Below are 21,391 nucleotides of genomic sequence, written 5' to 3'. Positions count from 1 at the left end.
ATGTAACAAACTTTTGTTTTTTTGTTTTTTAAATACCATTGTAACATGGAATAGTAGTTTTTCTCGATTACAGTGGTCTTTAAAAAATTGTTGCCTTCTGATAATTTTTATAGTTCAATGATGTTTTTAAAACGTTTGAGACATTTTGTTACCCATTTATGTCAGTATCCCCACATCATATACATATGTTTTTGTGAGAAGAAAGTAAGCAACATAAAACTAATATATCAATTTCATTGTGTACCTACTCGATATCTTTCCAAAAAACAAAGAGAATGCAAACATATATATATATATATATATATATATATATATATATATATATATATATATATATGGGAAAAGGGAATATACATTACAGCCCCACCTAAGCTTAGGTACTAAACCTCTTGAAAATACATTGTTTTACTATATAAAGATTACGGTTAATGGATTCACGATTAATACTTCAAGATGTAAATTCAAGATCGACACAATAGGGTTTAGGGTTTAGGGTTTAGGGTTTAGGTTTAGGGTTTAGGGTTTAGATTTAGGGTTTAGGGTTAGGGTTAGGGTTTAGGGTTTAGGTTTAGGGTTTAGGGTTTAGGGTTTAGGTTTAGGGTTTAGGGTTTAGATTTAGGGTTTAGGGTTTAGGGTTAGGGTTAGGGTTTAGGGTTTAGGGTTTAGGGTTTAAATTTAGGGTTTAGGGTTTAGGTTTAGCGTTTAGGTTTAGGGTTTAGTAATGTTTACTTGGGTGAAGTAATAAACGATAATTGATAAAAGAAAACAGAGATGGTGAAACGATAATGAAAGAAAGAAATGTTATGGAGGATGATATATTTACCAAGTGAAACCAAATCGGGTATATTTAGCATGTTAAAACGACATATTTTAGAGGTTTAGTACCTAAGCTTAGCTGGGGCTGTAATGTATATTCCCTATCCCCTATATATATATATATATATATATATATATATATATATATATATATATATATATATATATATATATATATATAGAGAGAGAGAGAGAGAGAGAGAGAGTGAGACAATAAGAGAAGAGAGGATGGGATGAAACTTATTGTTTTTCTTGTGGTTTGTCTTGATATCCACCATGGATGAAAGGAGGAAGTATATTAGGGTGCACCATGAGTATTCATATCAAGATTTAATATGGGTCTTAGTGAAGCTTGTGAAGGATTAATGAAGTTTTTCATGTGATGTTATGGTAATGTGCAAGTTAATACATGAACACTATTTAGTAGGGGTGAGCAAAAACCGCACCGCAACTAAAATTAACCGCATAAACCGCAACCGATAAACCGCAACCGCAATAAAAACCGATGGTGAGGTTTTTTGTTTTTCAAAAACTGCAAATTTGCGGTGCGGTGCGGTTATTAGTTTTCAAAAACCGCACCACACCGCATATATTATATACAATTTTTTTATTAATTATTAATATATTAAATATTAAAAATAATGCAAGTTTAATGGATGAAAGATGGATAAAATATAGAAGACAAAAATGTTGGTTTTTTGTTATGTTTAACTTTGAAAAATAGTGAAATTAGACAATTTTAAGATATTTATTGTTAATTACTATTGATTTGACGTTTTTAAGATATTAGTTGTTTGTGATTTAAGTTAATTGTCTTATACCTTATGGTTTTTTTATCATTACAAGGAATATGTTTGAACTCTTAAAACCGTTTGAGCTCAAAACTGTGGTCAAAAACCACACAAAATAATCACACCAAATTCATGCGGTTAATAACCGCAACACAAAAAAAACAAAACCGCACCGCAAAAATAACCGTCTAACCGCACCGCAAAAATAACCGCACCAAGCGGTTTTGAAAATGGATTAACCGCATTTGCGGTTAGTGGTGAGGTTTTTGCTAAAAACCGCACCGAACCGCACCGCGCTCACCCCTACTATTTAGATAACACCATAAAAGGTGTATTGTATTAAGATTTATATGTAAGTTGACAGTTGTAGTGCTCGACGATGGATTTCCGATGAAGATCCAAAGTGTTTTACCAATGAGGTGATTCGGCGAGATGGTTGGAAGAGGGAAACGAAATTGAACAAATGGATTAGTATTTCATTAGTAGCTATTTAAAGAAATTGAGTATGTCTCTTTAATTATATGTGCGTATGTGTTTGTGTGAAAGCAGTTTCAGATCTGGCATGAGATCGGCTACCTCTGTTGGTGGAGATCAATGGAGTTGGGAATGTTTTGGTTACTTCCTAACATTTTAAATGAGAATCAATCGATGTCAGTTTATGTTTGGCTCTGTCATTTGTAATATGGTTGATTGTATTATAACCAATAGTCTAGATATGAAGAACCTTGACAAGTATGATGACGCATATTCAAGAATCCCATCATTTTCAGACTAGTGTTATAAAAATGAATAATTGAAACACTTTTAGAGTTTTTTTCTTAGTGAAACCTATTCAATTTGAAGGAATATGGGGACTTGAATAATCCTAAAGAAAGATGGTCAAGGAAAGTATTAAAGCGGAAAATCTATATGATGGAAATGATATATGCTCATTTAAGATGATTCTTTCCAAATAATAAATTTAGTCAAGTTTGATTAACCTACACAAAACCGATGTGAGCATTATAGTCCTTGCTTACGGAAGGTTAGCTTATAACACAATTCGACTTATTTATAATAATTTAGGGTAAATTCACATGATAAAAAAAATTCAAAAGTTGTGGAAGGCCAACCTTCAAAGTAATAATATACAATGGATAATGGCATAAAAAAGTGACAATATATCTAAACCGATTGAAAAATATCATTGAACTATAAATGTTGTTAGAAGACAACGAACTTTTATTTTTGTTTTTAAAAGACCATTGTAAGTTGTAACCGAGAAAACCTACTATTCCATCCATGTTACACTGTTGTTTTAAAAACTAAAATGAAAATGTGTTACCTTGTGACAACATTTATTTAGTTTGATGGTATATTTTAAACATTTTATATAGTTTGTTATCCATTTATATCATTATCCACTTTCAACCTGAGGTCATTATATCTATACTAAATAGCAAATTCGGTGGACTTTGCTATTTAGTAACTTTGGTCTCTTAATTTTGTAGTTTGACAACTTAAGTCCTCCTAAGTTTCAATTTTGTCCCTGACTTTTGTGGTTTGGCAACTTAAGTCCTCCTAAGTTTCTATTGCTATTGAAAGAGTTCCTTTTACTTTCTATTACTTCTTAAGTCCATTACTTCCGCCGTGTCTAGTTTATACTAAAACGGAAACAGGGACGAAAAAGTCATTAGTGATAGATTATGATTTATGTGTGATGATGAGTTCGTTTTTAACATAATTTTCCAGTATTGAACATAATTAACATGCAGTAATAATACGATAGCATCATGAGTAGTAAAAGTTGTACATTTCTCTTATTTGACCTAAAAGTCGGATTTACATTTTAATCTACTTGATTTGTTTCTTTAAGATTGTTCTAATAAATTTTCAAGATATAAATTCAATATGTATCTTCCAGTGGAGAGAACATCAAGCCTCTTCTCAAAAGGTTCATATTTACCTTTTCGAAGCTGATACCTGTGAGTTACTGCTGAGATTGTGTAATTTTGCCCTTCAATTGTCACACCATCTCCACATTGCAAGTTCTGTCATCACACAAACAAAATCATAAATAACTTCTACATTTTACCTGTTTGAGATAATTAATAACCAAAATGCCACCTCTTATTTAGCAATTTAGTGCATTCCTTTATAAAAATAACATTTTTCTTTATCTATCAATTTAGTTTTATTTAGTTATAGAGATTATACAAAACAAACATATTTCAATGACTCATTCCATTCCTTCAAGCCAAACCAAACATGACAATGGACTGATTCCATTCCATCATACCAAACATACCCTCAGTTATGTTTTATTAATAACAGGTCAAACAGGAAAGATTGAATGATATCCCACAGTATACAACCTATCTAACTGCTTTATTCAAAACAGTGTATCATTATTTTACTAATTATTTTTGTAATCATCTATAATGAATCAATTACTTATACAATTCAATAACCATACGGCTTTTGGAGAAATCAAAGAATAGTTGACTTTCATGCTTCTATTGTTGGTTTATTGTTAGTTAATGTAGACACACAAGAAAACAAATCGAAAAAGAGTCGAAAGTTCAATACCCATGACACTAAGAAATAACTAACAAGAAGAATGGTGCTACACATACATTAGACAATTAAGCATAAGTGATTATAATCAGCCTGTTCGGTTAAGGGTGAGTATGATTATGATCTTTTGTATTTAGGGTTAAATAATCAAATTTGGAAAAACAAAGAGTGGTTGAAAGAAAACTTGTAATGGAGACATTTGTGAAATTAAGTAATCATCCCTAACTTTAGCTAACCGATTATATATCATAATGTGATTTGACTAAACGAAATAGCACTCCATTTTTACAAAACAAGAGCTACAGTTGACTTCCACAATTAGGATGCCTAATTTTCTACTCAAAATCTGTAACTTTTTGACACAAAATCGATAGCTACATTTCCCATTATAACAAAAAAATGTTCCCGGAAATCAATTTTGGATATGGGAAGATCGAATAGTTTCCCCTTATTTTGGAGGTACTGACAAAATGAATAGATAGTAGAATTGTAACACCATATGATGAAATTGAAATTGAGGATGATTTATGCTTACAGGAGGGAAGCAGCGAACGCCAAGGCTTTTAGGAGGAGGAGTAACTTCGATGACTTTATAGGGATAATTCTGATCTCGACCTTTCTCCTTCTTTCTGCACACGATCTGATGTTGCATCATCTGCGGCTATTTTATTTCATTCGACTGAGATTAGAGATCCAAAAAACTTTCATCCGCAGCTACATAATAACTACCCAATTTACACAGTTTTGCCCAAAACCGAAGAGAAACTAGTCGAATTGTAAAATACGAGTGAAAGAGAAAAAGTTAAAGCGGTCTAACCTTCCGGAATGCGATTAAGTGAGTCGCCATTGCCATCAGGAAGAAGCAGATACCCACAGTCCTCGGTCCTTGTCTATAATTCTTGGCCAGAAGAAGATGTGGACTATAGTCTATAGGCAAGCCAGAAAATTATTATATGGAAAATCCCATTCCCAGCCGTTTTTTGTTTTTATTTATTTTTATTTTATTTTGGCTATTACCACTCCCACGTGGCACGGGTGTTGGTACTTGGTAGGGTGCAATCAGGGACGAGCTTTAGAACCGGTTCGGAATCGGAACCGGTTTTTCTATATTATAAAAACCGGGAATCGGACCGCTGGTTCTAACACCGGTTTCGGTTCCGGTCCCGTTTTTTCGGTTATTTTTCAAACTAAAACCGGTTGTAATATTATAGATAATATTTTTATTTTCCGGAACTTGTAAATGATTCAATATTTAACCAAATTTTGACCTTTTACATTTTAAATTAAAGTACAAACACTAAATTACATGATGAAAAAAGAATCAAGTAATTCCGACTTCATATGAATGGGTTATGCGTATTTTAAAAACGGGACAGATTTCAAAAAAAAAAATTGTTGAAACAGAAAATACGCAGCATTGACATGTTGTCTTCCGAGGTCTATAACTAATTCAATATCTAACCAAAATGTGTGTTTTTATAGTCTAAAATGAACTACAAACACCAAATTACATGCTGGAAAAAAATTAAGTAATTCCGACGTCATATAAATGAGTTATGTTCATTTAAAAAAATGTGACAGATTCAAAAAAACAAAAAAAAATGTTGAAATAGAAAAAATGCAACATCGATATTCTTTCTTTCGGGGAATATGTCTGATTCAATATCTAACCAAAACATATGTTTGTACAGTCAAAAATGAATTACAAACTCCAAATTACATGTTGAAAAAAAAATTAAATAATTCTGACTTCATATGAGTGAGTTATGCGCATTTTAAAAAACGGAAAAAAATGTCAAACCGGTTCCGGTTTTTAGAACCAAGACCGGTTTTCATAAAAATGGAGAACCGGTAACCGGACCTTTTTACCAATTCCGGTTCCAGTTTCGGTTCCGATGGTTCTAATGCACATCCCTAGGTGCAATATATCATGTAAAATACTATATTTAGTGAATTATAAATATACGAATCAATGCTTCGTGTATGGTATACGCATTTGATCTTTGTAAAATTACTTTTTATATATACAACGGATAGGCGATAGCGTATTTGATAAATAGTATGAGATTTATCGGGGCAGAGCTTTTAAATAAATGAAAATTATAGATTTAAAATCTGGATGATACTAATGTTTCATAACATCTTCTATCATATGTTTTGTCATAAAGTTAATTAATTTTACAGGTATGCTCATACAAATAACTATAAAAGCTATGAACATTTAGTCCAGCCACCATTAAATAAACCTCGATTAATGAATTTAAAGAAACTCGATTCAGATGAGATGACCTAAAAAATACAATTTACCTTCCCATTTTAGCTATGAGACCAATTGGTGGACTTTCACCCTTTTCTTTAGTATCCATGCCAAAAGAAACAAAAATACAACATACAATCATAATAGGTAAACTCTTATCTTAGAGAATGCAACCATATCTGGTGAATTTTGAAAGAGAATTAGAATCCCCCTTCCGTCAATTTAAGATGAAAAGAAAAAAAAAATCTGGCTAAACCACCAACAGTTTATGTTCTGACAAGGCATGAAACTTGAGCTTATAAAAAGCTTCCATTGTATGATTACAACAATGCACTCGGCTTATTAACATTTTGACATGTGTCCAAAAGCATATGGCTAACTGAAGTTCAATAATAACAATAGGATGTCTTTGTATCCTTAAACACACAAAAGTTACCCCCAATCTAAAGAGAGGGTACTGTTTTCAATCACATTGTATTTCAACAAAAACCTTAAAACATTAATCATATGATGCCCCAAAGGCGCCTCATTGTTTTCCTCCATGTATGAAATCATTCGGCCTACAAACCAAAAATGTAAACAGCATTATAAATTATAAAAATCTAATTTTCACTGCCATAATCAGGTAGACTTTTTATATTTCATAAATTGGTAAAAAAAGAGTAAAGTAGAATGTTATTTTGTACAACAATTTGCAAACCTGTTTTCAAGCAGCTGCTTGAAGCAACTCCCGATCAGCACGCTCCCTGATCCTCCTCTCCATCTCAGGCCTAAAATGTCTAATAAGCCCTTGAACAGGCCAAGCAGCAGCATCACCAAGTGCACAAATAGTATGCCCTTCAATCTGCTTAGTCACTTCCTGAAGCATATCAATCTCCTCCAATTTCGCATTCCCAACTTTCATCCTTTCCATAATCATCCAAAGCCACCCAGTTCCCTCCCTACAAGGCGTACACTGACCACAACTCTCATGCTTATAAAAATACGAAAGCCTCGCAATCGCATCCACAATATCAGTTGACTTATCCATCACGATAACAGCAGCTGTCCCTAATCCAGATTGAACAGCTTTCAATGCATCAAAATCCATCAACACATCCTCACATAAATCCTTTGTAAGCAAAGGAACAGAAGAACCACCCGGAATCACCGCTAGCAAATTGTCCCATCCGCCCCTCACACCACCACAATGCCGCTCCAACAACTCCTTCAATGGAATGCTCATCTCCTCTTCCACTGTACACGGTTTGTTCACATGACCCGATATACAGAAAAGTTTAGTCCCCGAATTGTTCTTTCTACCAAAACTAGAAAACCACTCGGGCCCACGTCTTAGAATAGTCGGCGACACCGCAATTGTTTCCACGTTTGTGACGGTTGTGGGGCACCCGTATAACCCCGCGTTGGCGGGAAACGGCGGCTTCAAACGTGGTTTTCCTTGTTTACCCTCGAGGGATTCAAGAAGTGCGGTTTCTTCACCACAAATGTAAGCTCCAGCTCCGAAATGGATATGGACATCGAAATCATACCCGGACCCACACGCGTTTTTTCCGAGTAATCCAGCAGCGTATGCTTCTTTTCTTGCTTTTTCTAAATTCAAACGCTCATTTACGTATTCGCCCCTGATGTAAATGTAGGCAGCGGTTGCACGCATACCTACTCCAGCTATTAAACATCCTTCTAGAAGCTTGTGTGGATCGTTGCGCATGATTTCTCTATCTTTGCAAGTTCCGGGTTCACTTTCGTCTGCGTTTACAACAAGATAAGATGGACGACCATCGGATACTTTTGGCATGAATGACCATTTTAGCCCTGATGGGAAACCAGCACCTCCACGTCCACGTAGGCCGGATTTTTTCATTTCGTTTACTATCCAATCAGCACCTTTGATTACTATATCTTTAGTTCTATGCCAATCACCTCGTTTCATTGCGCCTTTGAGAAAGGGGTCGTGTAAACCGTATAGGTTTGTAAAGATGCGGTCTTCATCTTTCAGACCACCAAAGTGGGTTTTTTCCGGTGGAGGTGGTGGTGGTGGTGGTTGGGCGGTGGTGGCGGTTGTTGCAGACTGAGTGCTGAAAAGTCTAGCGGTAGCATTTATCCCCCAGTTTGCATTTTGATGCCTTGATAGAACAGCCCTTTGCAGAGAAAGAATGCCCTTCATTGGTGCCTAACATAAAGTATCCCAAAATGAACAAGTTCAGATTACAAATATTCTGATTGATCTAGTCCAAATTAACTTAATTTAGATAAATGCCTAAGATTATAAGTACACGATTAAGAAGATAACCAAAAAGAATAGAGATTTAGAGAATAAAGAGATCGGAAATGTACAAAAGGCCGCAATAAAACATCATATAATAAACCAACTGCTGAATAAGGGGGAAAGGCACAATTTTTATGCAATCAAACCCTCGTTTCATACTTAAGTGCAGATTTTTCGTAGTATTCCACAAAACACGGAAGTTCGATACAGCAGCTATCAGAAAACTACATAGAACCCTAGGGTTTCTACAAATCTCTCTTCGTTTACTTTCAGTTATCCAATTTTTTCCTAGATCAGAAAAACAAACTCGTATCTGATTCGAATAAGCACATCTAAATCAAATCGGATCTATAAGAAACTCATGAGAAGGGCGACAATCAAACAACAGCAGAAACGAAAAAATCAGAAGAAAAATAAATAAATTAATTAATTAATTAAAATAAAATAAAAAATAAAACTCTTACCATACACCAGGAAATGCAGCAAACAAGCTTCTGAACTGATTATCAGCAATTCAACTCTGGAGAAGATTTTGAAGTAAAGTATAAGGAAATCAACTTGACCCCCAAAATTGTCGCCCGAGTAATCCAACGACCTTAAATGGGTTTTATTGTGGGGCAGCGGTTCTATCAGAATTACGACGTGAACGTTTCGGCCTGTGATTTTTAACGGAACGCGTGGATACGAAATGGGCCGCAAGTTTTAGTTGACGAAACAGCCCAATAGAGGGATCATTTATAACAAAGGGATCATTTATAACGAGCAGGGGACAATCGATAAAAATACATAATACGAAACGAAATTTGTACAAAAATGAAATTTGTATTTGTATTTGTGTCAGGTGTAAAAAACACGATGTCGTGTCGTGTTCGTGTTCAAAATTAATACGAAATTGACACGATTTAACATTTGTCTCTCGTGTTTTTCGTGTTGGTTGTGTTATATACAAATAAGTATTAATTAAATAAACTAATTGTTGTTTTATGTTCCCTTTGTCGTGTCGTGTCGTATTTATCGTTTTTTAATCGATCCGTTTTCGTTTTAGTTAAAAAAACACGACATCGTGTCGTGTCGTGTTCGTGTTACATAAAACATTGTCGTGTCGTGTGTTTTCGTATTAGTTAAAAAAACATGACATCGTGTCGTGTTCGTGTTACATAAATTTGTCGTGTCGTGTCAGACAAAAACACGACACGATGGTCCGATCTACCACCTCTAATGATGAGTTCACGTTTCACAGGCTTTCATTATTGACTTACACATTTTTTTACAAAATTACATATTTGGTCATTGTCATGACAAAAAAGATAATCACAAGACCTTTTGAAAATTCTTGAGCAAAGGTCCTTTTTACATTTAAAATGAATACGGGGCGGTAGATTTTTTTGGCTAACTGTGTTATCGTTTTCAATAAACTCCCATATGAAATTACATATTTTCTTTTCTTATGTAATTTTATCTATTATTTATTATTGTTTTTATTTAAGTTGTTTATATGTTTTATGAAGATTTTTTTTTTCGTTTTGTTCGAATATATTGTTTAATGTTTTTATTTTTATATTTTGTTCACTTATATTTTTTTGACGTTTTGTTCGAACATATTTTTTAATATTTGTTTTGAAATATAACCCGCAAACGAACAAAATGTCTAAAAAAACAAACAAACAAATGCAAAAACGTTACAGTTAAGTCCACCCTTTTTATTTCTCTCCATTCACCAACTATCTCTTTCCGAGTTCTTTTTTCGTTCTTTTATTTTTTGTTTTAAGATTTTTTTTCGTTTTCGAGTTATACAAATTTCGATTAGGCTATGTGTAAATTGACACCCATTTCTATAATAATCTAAAAATTTTGGTATAAGTATTTTAGATTGCTATTTTGTGATTAAGGGCATTTTGGTCCTTATGGTAATATTATAATTGTAGAATGATTTTAAATGTCTATTATGTGTTTGTTATATGTTTAAAGTAATGAAAATGTGTTCTTATGTATGGAGAATGAGTTGGAATGAATAGGTATGAGAAATGGGTAGGAAATGCATTGAAAAAGGGATTGAAAACCTGATTCGAGCTCTACCACAACGCGGTAGTTGGGGTGTCGCGACGTGGTGGTTGAGGCGGTGATTTGGGTAAGTTTTTGTTGTAAGTCGTAGGCAACATACTTTGCATTGTGGCGTGGTATATAGGTACCCTACCATGGTGGCAAAAGTAGGATTCCCTTAGAATTGTCACCACGGCGTGAAAGGAATTGACCACCGATTCGTTAAACGCACCATGACGCAGTAAGAGGTTTTACACGACATGGTTTCAAGAGCATAATGTAGATCAGATTAGAGCTCATTCACTCACAAACACACCCCCAAACCCTTTAGATCCAAGCTCCCGGTGATATGGAGATTGAAGAAGGATCAAAAGGCGATCTTGTGTGGTTATGGCAAAGATTGAACATCAAAAGCTCCTAGAGGTATCATCTTCTCCATTTTTTTTAGCTTTTTAGGACTTTAATGGTGTTTTGGTGATTTGAGCTAGATATGAAAGATTAATCTTAGAAAGCTTGTTATTAATGTTTAATTAAGTGTTTAGGAGCTTAATGCATGATTTTTATGGAGATTTTGTGATTAAATCCATGTGATGTTGTCAAGGTTTGAATCCCTAGTTTTGGAAAATTATGAAATTGTTGAAATGTGTTAAAAACTTTATGGATTAAGTGTTATGAAGCCATAATTAAGTTGTTTGTCCAGTTATTGGCAAAGGATTGTCATTATGAAGTTTTACCCAAAATATGAGTGTTTGGCTAGAATTTCTATTAAGCTCTTAATGGGTTAAGACATGTTTAAAAAGAGCTTAATATGTATGAATGATATAGGTTGTGGAAAAGGAGGGGTTGGAGTTCTCCACAAGAAGAATTGAAGAAGGTTTGGAAGTATGTTGCTACTGTCTTTAAAAGATGTGAGTTATATTTTCATCAGAGTATGGTTTTAAGAGTTAGATTTGATGTCATAACAAGATTGTATGATTAGTAGATGATGATCTTACTAGATAGTAACATATTTTGATTTTATGTTGGTATGCTTATGTTATGAATAATAGAGATCATAAGAATGAATTGTTACTTATGTTAATGTGTGCACATATATGTTTTTGAGTAAGATACAAGAATGAAGAACATCTAGAGTTTTGCATGGAAACTGTACATATAACAGAGACCGGTTAATTGTTTATCGATAAGAATAAAGATGTATGGTCACTTATGTGATTAGTTAGAAATAGGAAGTATGCGAGATAAGAAAAATGTTTTTATGTATGTTATGATATTTTATAACTCACCAAACTTGTTGTTCGATATATATGTTTCCATGTGTTTACAGCTTCAGGTAGCAACTAGCAAGCCCTAAAAAGAGTAGACCTAGAAGCATCAATAACATGGACCAAATTTTTGCTTCATGCTTATATTCATGTTGCTTGAATTGTGGTTAGGATATGGATTGATACACATGTACTTGTTTCTGGAAATACTTTTGAAAAACTTTTTGAAACTTTAGTTTTGTAAACAATGTTAATACTCTGATATTTTTCAGAATTGAATGTTAGAAGTTTCATGAAAAATACGGGTTGTTACAGTTACGGATTCCGATGAACCTATATATTAGTCTTATTAAAATAAATAACTTTATACATAATCTATATTAATCCTATTCACATTTAACAAATATTTTTATTCTTTTTTGTTTTACAAAAAATGTTTATAAAAAGTTTTACAAAACTAATAATTATACACCCTTATATGCTTTACATAGTTAAATATTTGAATATATATATATATATATATATATATATATATATATATATATTAAAAGAACAAAAAGGAATAAAGAAAACATGATTATAAATGAATTATGCTACCAATTATAATTATAGTGGTCATGAAATCTTTAACAAATATAAATAAACAAAACGTAAAAAAAAATATAAGAGAACAAAATGTTAAAAAAACATTAAAATATATATTCAAACAAAACGTCAAAAAAATCTAAATAATAAAACATATAAATGACTTTAATAAATAATATATAAAATTACAGAAATGTTCCATGTCATACGAACGTCAACTATATCATTTCACATGGGTCTTAACTAAAAAATTTAACATCCTTAGCCAAAATGACATCCCATATTCATTTTAAACGTGATAAAGACCCCATGCACTTGTTTTATTTGTCAACCGTATATGGATCAAATATGTAATTTTGTATTTTTTTAACGGCTAGTTATTGACTTATATTTTGTTTCCCAAATCGGACCAAAGCAAATCTTTCGGCTAAAATCGGATAGGTTTGTGTGACAACCCGAAAATATTTGCCTTGTAAGTTCAGCCATTCAATCCAACCGAGTGTCAGACTCGTTTCTGCTATCTTTTAGCCTTGTTTAGAGTCTGTTTAAGGGTTCAAAGCTCAGTACATTCAAGCATTGGGTATAGGATTGAGTTGCGTAAGTTCTTCGCGTCGAAATCAAGCCGAACACTCCATTAGAGGGAGTGTACGGCCGTACACATGAGTGTACGGCCGTACACACATGTGTGTGCGGCCGTACACCCATGTTGGCCGTACACCCCCTCCATAAGAGTGATATCCCTTCATTTCTAAGCCATTTCCTCAGTTTCCAAGTCAAGAACATCGATTTCTCTCTTAACTATCATCGAGCTTTTCACCCCGATCTTCAAGAATGTAAGCCTTTCTTCCGTTTTGATTTCTTGTTATCCTTCTTAACCTAGTAACACCCTTTGATTTCATCCATTGCAAATCATCTTTTGGGTAGATCTTCATCTTTCACCAAGAACACCAAGAACACACACTTGTTCTTGGTGATTGTGAACCCTCTTGAGCCTCCAAATCGTAAGTACTCCTTCCCTATGTTTAGTACATGTTAGGAACACTTGATTAACACCCTAAAAATGACCAAAACTCAAGATCAAAAGGAGTGTACGGCCGTACACCCATGTGTGGCTGTACACCCCTCAAAACACCCCTAAAGGGCCTCCAAAATGCAAATCTAGCTTCAACACTTGATGAGCAATAGTCCTACATGCTTCCCTATCATTCAAGCAAACTTTTGTGCACTTTTTACCATGAGTGTACGGCCGTACACTCTATGGCCGTACACCCATGGCCGTACACTCCATTTAGTAGCCGTACACTCCCCTTAGAAGAATCACATTTGATTATAACACTTGGTCCAAGTGTTTCCTAGTCCCTAAAGGTGTTTCCTTGCATGTGGTTGCTTCTAAACACTATATTCATGCCAAAATATGCCATTATATGTCATTTAGGACTCGTTTGTGTCTCGGGACTTCATTCGTGGAACTTCTCATTCTTACGCGCATATTCGTTTGAATCACCCACATAAGGTGAGTTCATACCCCTATAATGAATCTTTTAAACTGTTTTAAATGCTTTTAAGGGGGGGATAAAAGTTAAACACAATGATAGTTGTGTAAATTTTTGTTATAAACATCTTTCAAAAGAATACTTATGTCTTTTATAAGTGATCAAAACATTTCAAAAACTCTTTTTAAGTTATGTTACTTTATAGTTTATAAAACTCCGTTTTTAAAGTACAATCATAACTTAGTAGATAAATGAGTCTTTTCAATAACAGTTCAAGTAAACATACTAGTAAACTATAGTAGGTATAGTTTAGGGGTTCGGTTCATACTAGATGCTAGAACATACTATAAAGAGAATCAGGGAGGTAGATACAATACACGATAACATAGAGATCATACTATAAAGAGAAACAGGGAGGAAGATGATGGGTTTTGAGCACTACAACATTCTTATGGTGTACATGCAAACCCTAAAGCTTTGGATCTAGTTTGTCTAATGAACATGCAATAATCATCCAAAGCCATAAACCCTAGATCTAGCATGTGATAATCAATATAAACATAAGAATAGGGTTTAGATCTTACCTTGATTGTTATGTAGCAATAACAATCTATTCCTTGTTGTAATTGGCTTCTGAAAAGCTTAGAGTCACAAATGCCACTCCTCTAATGGCTCACAAACACCAAGAGAGGATGAAGAAGGAGAAGAGGAGAGGCACTCAAAAACGTCTAGAAACCCTAAGGAATCAGTTAGCCACGTTTTTGGTGCCCTAGGGGTGCTTAAATAGTGAGGTTATTAGGGTTATCTAACAAGGAAACCCTAATTTGACTGCTTAGGCCCTAAGCAACCCATGGACTCCTCCTTTAGAAGCCTTGGACGATTTCTAATGAGTTTCCCCATAGAATTCGTCCACTCCTCTAATAAGGAGTCCATTAGCCCAATATTCAACTATCACACAATTGATAGTTCTAGTCCCCTAAGTTTAATTAATCTCTTTTAGCCACAAAATTAACTCTTAATTAATTATTGACTAATATTAATTAAACAATATGATTTCTCCTTTAATATATTATTCATATAACATATTAATAAATCATAATTAATCCTCTCTCTCCATAATTCATCCTATCAAGTTACTTTGGTGAAGGCAACCCAAAAGGACCATGCACCATCGGGTCAAGTACATACCAAAATAGTTATGGACTTAGACACTAATCCAACAGTCTCCCACTTGGATAAGTCTAAAAACTATTCTGCGTATGACTTCAGATCCTGATCTGCAATCGTAGCTTTCAAAAACCGCTGTCAACTCTGATCTTATCAGATACGCGTCCTTTAGATAAGGGATCATATATTCCTCCATTATAGATATCGTATAGACGTGAGACATGGATTGAAATCATTCTCTTAGTCTATGTGTCGTTTCCCGATTTCCAATTTATGACAACTGACTAATTGAACAAATCAAATCAGTCCTGGCCCGGCCGAACACTTTCCTTTGTCATCACTAAATCATCGAGGGGCCCATAGATATCGCTTTTATCCCACTTTGGGTAAAAGGAATGGATAAACTTCGACTCAATGCTCGCTTGTACTCACTCACCGAATCACACACAACAATACGTTTTATAACACCAAGTTACTGGTGCATTTACATATTATCAATGTATAACCGACTCGCAAGATACAACTCACACATCTCGGTTTTAAGAATATAAGATATTATTGTCTCACCAATCACTCGTGATAAAATCCATGAAGCGATCCAAGTGAGCGTGGGTTTAATCCAATGCTCAATTCATATTAGTAAGCACTCATGAACGTTGTAGCAAACTTTTGCTATGTTTAATACACTTTCGACAATCTACACACCAATTCATGACAATCTTCTTTCATACTTACTCCCAAAGTATGAGCGACTGTGGAACATTCAAATAATTCGATTATTCTCAAATAACTTAATTATTTAGGAAGTCAAAACATGCAAATTGAAACACAAGAATAATACTAATCTTATATGGCCCCAAACTTTTGAGTATAAATAAAACACTTTTATTTAATCACCATATTGATTACTCATCATTTGTTGTTTCGGGTAATCAACTTCTTACTTGAATTATAACGACAATTGTCCCATACTCTTAGCATGCACACTATGTTTACTTATGGTCCTTACTCTGTGAAATAGTATAATTGAACAACATTTTCAATCACACTCATTTTACAATTCCCAATCCTTACCATAAGTGTAAGAATACCAAATTCTTGTCACTTATAGAATATGTTAGATTCTAACACTTTATGCAATAGTCCTTTTGTAATGTCATGGCACAAAACTCACCAAGACTCGCCCAATGAAATTACAAAATGCTCTATTGGAGATTGTTACAAGACAATTCCATAGACATGAAGTCTCACATTCAAAGTACATTCCTTTGAACATCCTTCTTGCATAAAAGTTTTTCTAATCTACACATAAACTCTTAACGTCCAACTCCCAATAAGGAAACATTTCCATATTTGTCATATGACAACTCATTATTAATAGAATCATATCTAATAATAATGTCAATATGGTCCTTCCATTACTATACTTCCAACTGTTCACAAGCGACCAATCCTTGGCGAACTTTAGATTATCCTTGACAGTTGTTTAACTAATTCAGTCAAATCCGATTCTAGTCCTCTTTCCCTCTTAATGCCCTAGGCATTCGGAAAATTTTAGAACAGTCGAATATTACAATGACATGATACTTTACCAGTCTTTTGCTATAATATTTCTATTTGCCATGTTCTCACGATTCGAACTATGAAAAGGGATGCCGTAATCATAATCGAGTGTGAGAACGCAATAAATATTTCCATATATAGAATTCTCTTACATTGAATCCTTCCAACATAACATCCATATATCTTTTTGACTAAATTTGAGTAAAATTTCTCGATCTAAACCTTTAGATTTGAAACGAAGTATAACATTCTCTCCATTAATTATAGCAAAACAACTTTTCAACCTATGCAACTTTGCAAAGTGAAACTTTTATTTTCTATAATTAATATTGCTAACTTGCAATAATAATCATGCTCCCACTAACATGATGATTATATCCATACTAGCATAACATTTATGCTCCCACTAGCTTTGACACGTATTCAGAAACCAGCTAAACTTCTAGAAAATAATACTTATTGACTTCCAAAGTTCATTGTTTCTAATACAATATGCTTTGATAAGCTTTTATCTAAGCATCTCAAAATCATACACCCTACTTTAGACAGCTCACATGTGTGTCTAAACAATTCCAGAACTTACAGCAATAAGTCTCGATTGTTCAAACTAATTGCCAAATCTCACAATTCGAACTATGAAAAAGGATGTCGTAATCATAATCGAATTTGAGAATGCAATTTACATAATTGCTATCTCCTTAAAATCTCTCTTAGTGAAAGCGTTTCCTCACAATCATTTTCATGAAGGAGAGAAACCTTATGACACTTAGATTTTATGGTGCATGTGTTCCTATCCATGCAAATTTTTCATAAGCATAATCTTAAGAAAATGTTTGTGACAAATTCAACCTCTTATGGACAAAACTTGTTCATTCTTAATTTCTTGCCATCAAGGGTCCCACCATTGCTTCCAAGTTATTTAGCAGCTCATCTATGCCAGACAATGTACTTTCATTGATCAAGGTGTTTGCCCTTATGCATTCAATTGAGAACTCGTAGAACTCATATACATAATCATTCAACTGGATTGGCACATAAATAAAATTTTGTCAACACGATAGGTTACAATCCTCAAGTCGTGTGCTAGTGTTTAAGAGGTTTACTTCTTGATTTGTTCTTGAAACTTTTCAAGATCTTCAGACTCCCACTGACCTCTTGACATATAAGATTCTCTTATCAAGAGACATTTCTTGACAAAACAAATATTCAAGAGTCAGTGTGTGTCTTTATCAAGACAAAACTACGCGCAATTTGGTACTAGTTGGTCTTTGTCTTATTCAAGACATCACAACTTACCAAAATGTGCAAGTGTAAGAACATTCCTACTTAAGATTATCTCACTCAATTCACAATCTAAGACTTGATATTGGAACGAAGTACAATACATCTTATTGACTTAACCATTTCTACAATTCACCATTCCTCTTCTTAGCCAAACTAGTGCACTAAGGTATCCTTAGAGGATGAATTGTAATATGGTTCCTACAATTACCAAGATGATCATAAAACACGATACAAAAGTACTCTCCCTTCTTCTTAGATTGGAGAACCTTTTATCTTTCTGCCTTCATTGATTCTTCTTATTTGTTCTGCCGTTCATTGAAACTTTTCAATGATTCAGAATTATACTTAATCTTGTAAGCATAATCACGTTTACTAGACTTTTAGTAAATCATGACGAATAAACTTAACGTTCTTTGTGGTGGACTTGACCAGTGCATAACATTGTGTACCAGATCTCTTAGTCCTTCACTTGACTCACATACTTATGTGAACAGGGAATTAGTCTTAATTTCCCAAATACGAAGGTTCTCATTCATCACACAATACCAGTTGCATGATTCCAAGTTTCTGTCCAATTGAAACTTGGGTGATGAGAAACTTTCCTCATTTGGTAAATCTCTGACATTACCACAAATAACGTAACTAAGAGTCAAATCCATTCACAATATTGCTAATAATTGAACCATTCAAACACCAATTTTTCATAAAATCCATCGCAAGGGAACATAAATAAGATAAATCAAAATTTATTTTATTGCGGAAAAATATTGTCCTTACAACGCGATTACAAATGAAAACTATGTAAATATTATTTAGCAATCTATCCTAACTCTAAAGTAGTAGCTCAAACAATCCGATCTTTGAATCATGCGATCGAAATCCGTTTCTTCATGACCAGATTTAGCTCACTTCTTTCCTTTTAAGCTTCCCTTGTCTTCGATTCTACAAAACACCAAATGTAATCTTATTACATCATGTATTAAGAATCTAAAAGGAACTTAATAGAGTTAGATAGTGGATTTTACCTGATGCAGAGTCATACATCTTGACTCTCCCATCTCTTAGATCTCTCAGGTAGTCAGGGCAGCTTCGTAACCAATGCCCCTTCTTTTGGCAGTAGAAACACATGGATTCTTATGGAATGGTACACGGGACTATCTCAGATTCAGCTTTTCTCTTGCGTAGAGAAAACTTTTTCTGGACTTCCAATGTTACCATTGCCCATAGAGGGTTGGGATATTGATTTACCAGACAGATTTGCAGACCAGTGCGCTAAATCATTTCTGATTTAGCAGCAATAAGCAAATAAGTCAAATCAATAAGGGTCATGTCGTGGTCCATCATATAGTACTCTCTAACGAACTTACCATATGATTCTGGAAGTGACTGAAGAACCAAGTCAACAACCAACTTCCTTGAGACATCGACACCTAACAATCCCAATCTATCAAAATGTAACCTTTTATCCAAGACATGAGCACATATAGACTTTCCATTTTCGTGTCTTTTGCCAATAGGGCTTGAGTGACCTTGAACTTTTCAAGTCTTCGAACACGTGGGTCAGGGAGAATTATTGGAGGACGTGGAGAAAACGAAGCATGTGGAGAAAACGAAGCATGATTTCCATTTCCACAATACAATCGTGGAACATCATCTTCATGTGGAAAACTTTTTTCCAACGGATTTAGGAAGACCATAGTTGTCAGACTTTGATATCTATGAAACGGGAGAAAATTCAAGTTTAGTTGATTGAGTCCTTAATAAAACACCCAAATGAGATATTAAGGCTAGGACCCAACACAATATCCTACAAATTGGAAGAGGGATGCCGTAATCGTACTTGAAGAACATTTGAAGGTAGGTAAATGACGATTTACCAATTTCCACCATGAAAAACGAAAAGAAGGTTAAGTTTTAAATGAATTGAAACTCCTAGATCTTTTGAGATTCATTGAACTTTTCAATGTCATGTTTAATCTCGATTATGCCCTTCATTTGTGACTGGGATGCCGAGGATCACAAATAAGGTGTGAATAACCATGCGAATGTACGTGGTGCCCTCAATGTTACAATTACCTAATCGACGTGCCGGTTAACCACACACGCTCCATCGATCTATGACAAACATCGAGTCATCCTTCGCTACCAATGCCAAACCCAACTTAGTGTGCCGGTTAACCACACACGCTCCACTAATTGTCTCGACAAGGGTACAAAGTGTAATTTCATGGAATTGCATCGATTTCACTTTTTCCTAAAGTAACTAAGATTTGGGATTTTAGTAAAACATTTAGTTACTTTATTCATTATACTTTTAATGAGGAAAGGGGTTTGCCCTATCCTACCCGTTCGGCTAACGACCCTCCACTAGTCAAGAGTGCGGTGGGTAAGAGTGGATACCCATTCAATCGCCATTTTATAGGCAATTTCCTTAAACACCCCTTATGGACCAGCTTCGTGAATGAGGCCTACTAACGGTAAGACTAGCAGTTTAAGTTATACATATATAATATTAGACTTTTAATGTTATATATAGTATAGGGTGTATTTTACACTTTTAAAATACTAGGTGGTTTGATTTTTTATAAATTACACTTTTAATTTAAAATTAAATATAAACCATATCAAAATGGATTTATTAACTTTCTTTTAATTATACCTTTAATTAACTTAATAAAACCATAAGGGTGTAATTTGAACTTTTTCAAAACTAGGGTTTTAGAATTTAAAATTTCAAACATTAAACTTTTAATCAAAATTTAAATTCCAAAATTTGAGGGCAAGTTTTGAAACATTTCAAAACATTAGAGTTTAACTATTTAAATTTCAAAACTAAAACTTTTAAAGTTGAAATTTAAAACTATGAAACCTAAAGGGAGAAAATTGAAACTTTTCCAAACTTTATCAAGAACATTTTAGATCAACAATTCAAATAAGGCAATTAACAATTAATTTGTGGTTATCTAATTTTGACCTAGTCCAATTACTTGCATTACAAGTCACCAAATAACTTAAATAATTAAACATTATCTTATAAGGCAACAATTATTTGATTAAATGGCAATTATCTACTATTTTGGCAAGGATATTCACCCAAAATCAATAAAAAACAGATTTTACTAATTAAAAATGTTTATGGTAAGTATCCCAAGCCAAAACAGCAAGTAAATCGCGAAAATAAGCTGCCAGACCCTTAGACTCGTCGAGTCAGGCATGGACTCGTCGAGTACAGCCGACTCGGCGAGTTCACCAAGTGACTCGGCGAGTCAAGCAGTCAGAACCTCAAAAATTTGATTTTCAGGCAATAT

General features: G+C 34.0%; 2 protein-coding genes across 3 annotated transcripts; both read right to left on the bottom strand.

Annotated features, from left to right (window-relative positions):
- Positions 1-3,340: 3,340 nt before the first annotated feature.
- On the bottom strand, positions 3,341-5,105 carry LOC145103745 (uncharacterized). 2 transcript variants are annotated; one of them, XM_079041016.1, is made up of 3 exons: positions 4,981-5,105; positions 4,699-4,824; positions 3,341-3,637 (listed from the first exon to the last, which is right to left on the bottom strand). In XM_079041016.1, exons 1-3 carry the CDS (start codon positions 5,014-5,016, stop codon positions 3,458-3,460), a joined length of 342 nt encoding a protein of 113 aa, XP_078897142.1. In that variant the 5' UTR covers positions 5,017-5,105; the 3' UTR covers positions 3,341-3,457. The 2 variants fall into 2 exon arrangements, with proteins under 2 accessions (XP_078897142.1, XP_078897143.1); XM_079041017.1 differs by having other exon boundaries at positions 4,699-4,818; positions 4,981-5,094.
- A 1,580-nt stretch (positions 5,106-6,685) lies between these two features.
- Positions 6,686-9,294, bottom strand: CI51 (51 kDa subunit of complex I). The gene is made up of 3 exons (XM_079046699.1): positions 9,151-9,294; positions 7,121-8,590; positions 6,686-6,980 (listed from the first exon to the last, which is right to left on the bottom strand). The coding sequence occupies exons 1-2, from the start codon at positions 9,151-9,153 to the stop codon at positions 7,127-7,129; spliced, it is 1,467 nt and encodes a 488-aa protein (XP_078902825.1). The 5' UTR covers positions 9,154-9,294; the 3' UTR covers positions 6,686-6,980; positions 7,121-7,126.
- Positions 9,295-21,391: the final 12,097 nt, after the last annotated feature.

This window comes from Lactuca virosa, chromosome 4, assembly GCF_052849685.1.
Source record: "Lactuca virosa cultivar CGN04683 chromosome 4, Lactuca_virosa_CGN04683_v6, whole genome shotgun sequence".
Lineage (NCBI taxonomy): Eukaryota > Viridiplantae > Streptophyta > Magnoliopsida > Asterales > Asteraceae > Lactuca > Lactuca virosa.
The sequence above is the reverse complement of the archived record's forward strand: the minus strand, read 5'-3'. Positions and strand labels throughout refer to the sequence as shown.

Bases quoted from the DNA above. Each gene is read 5' to 3' on its own strand.
- LOC145103745 (XM_079041016.1), bottom strand. From the start codon at position 5,016: ATGGCAATGGCGACTCACTTAATCGCATTCCGGAAG. The intron at 4,825-4,980 runs GTTAGACCGCTT...GAAATAAAATAG, and splicing joins ACTTAATCGCATTCCGGAAG to CCGCAGATGATGCAACATCA. The intron at 3,638-4,698 runs GTAAGCATAAAT...GTGTGATGACAG, and splicing joins GCGTTCGCTGCTTCCCTCCT to AACTTGCAATGTGGAGATGG.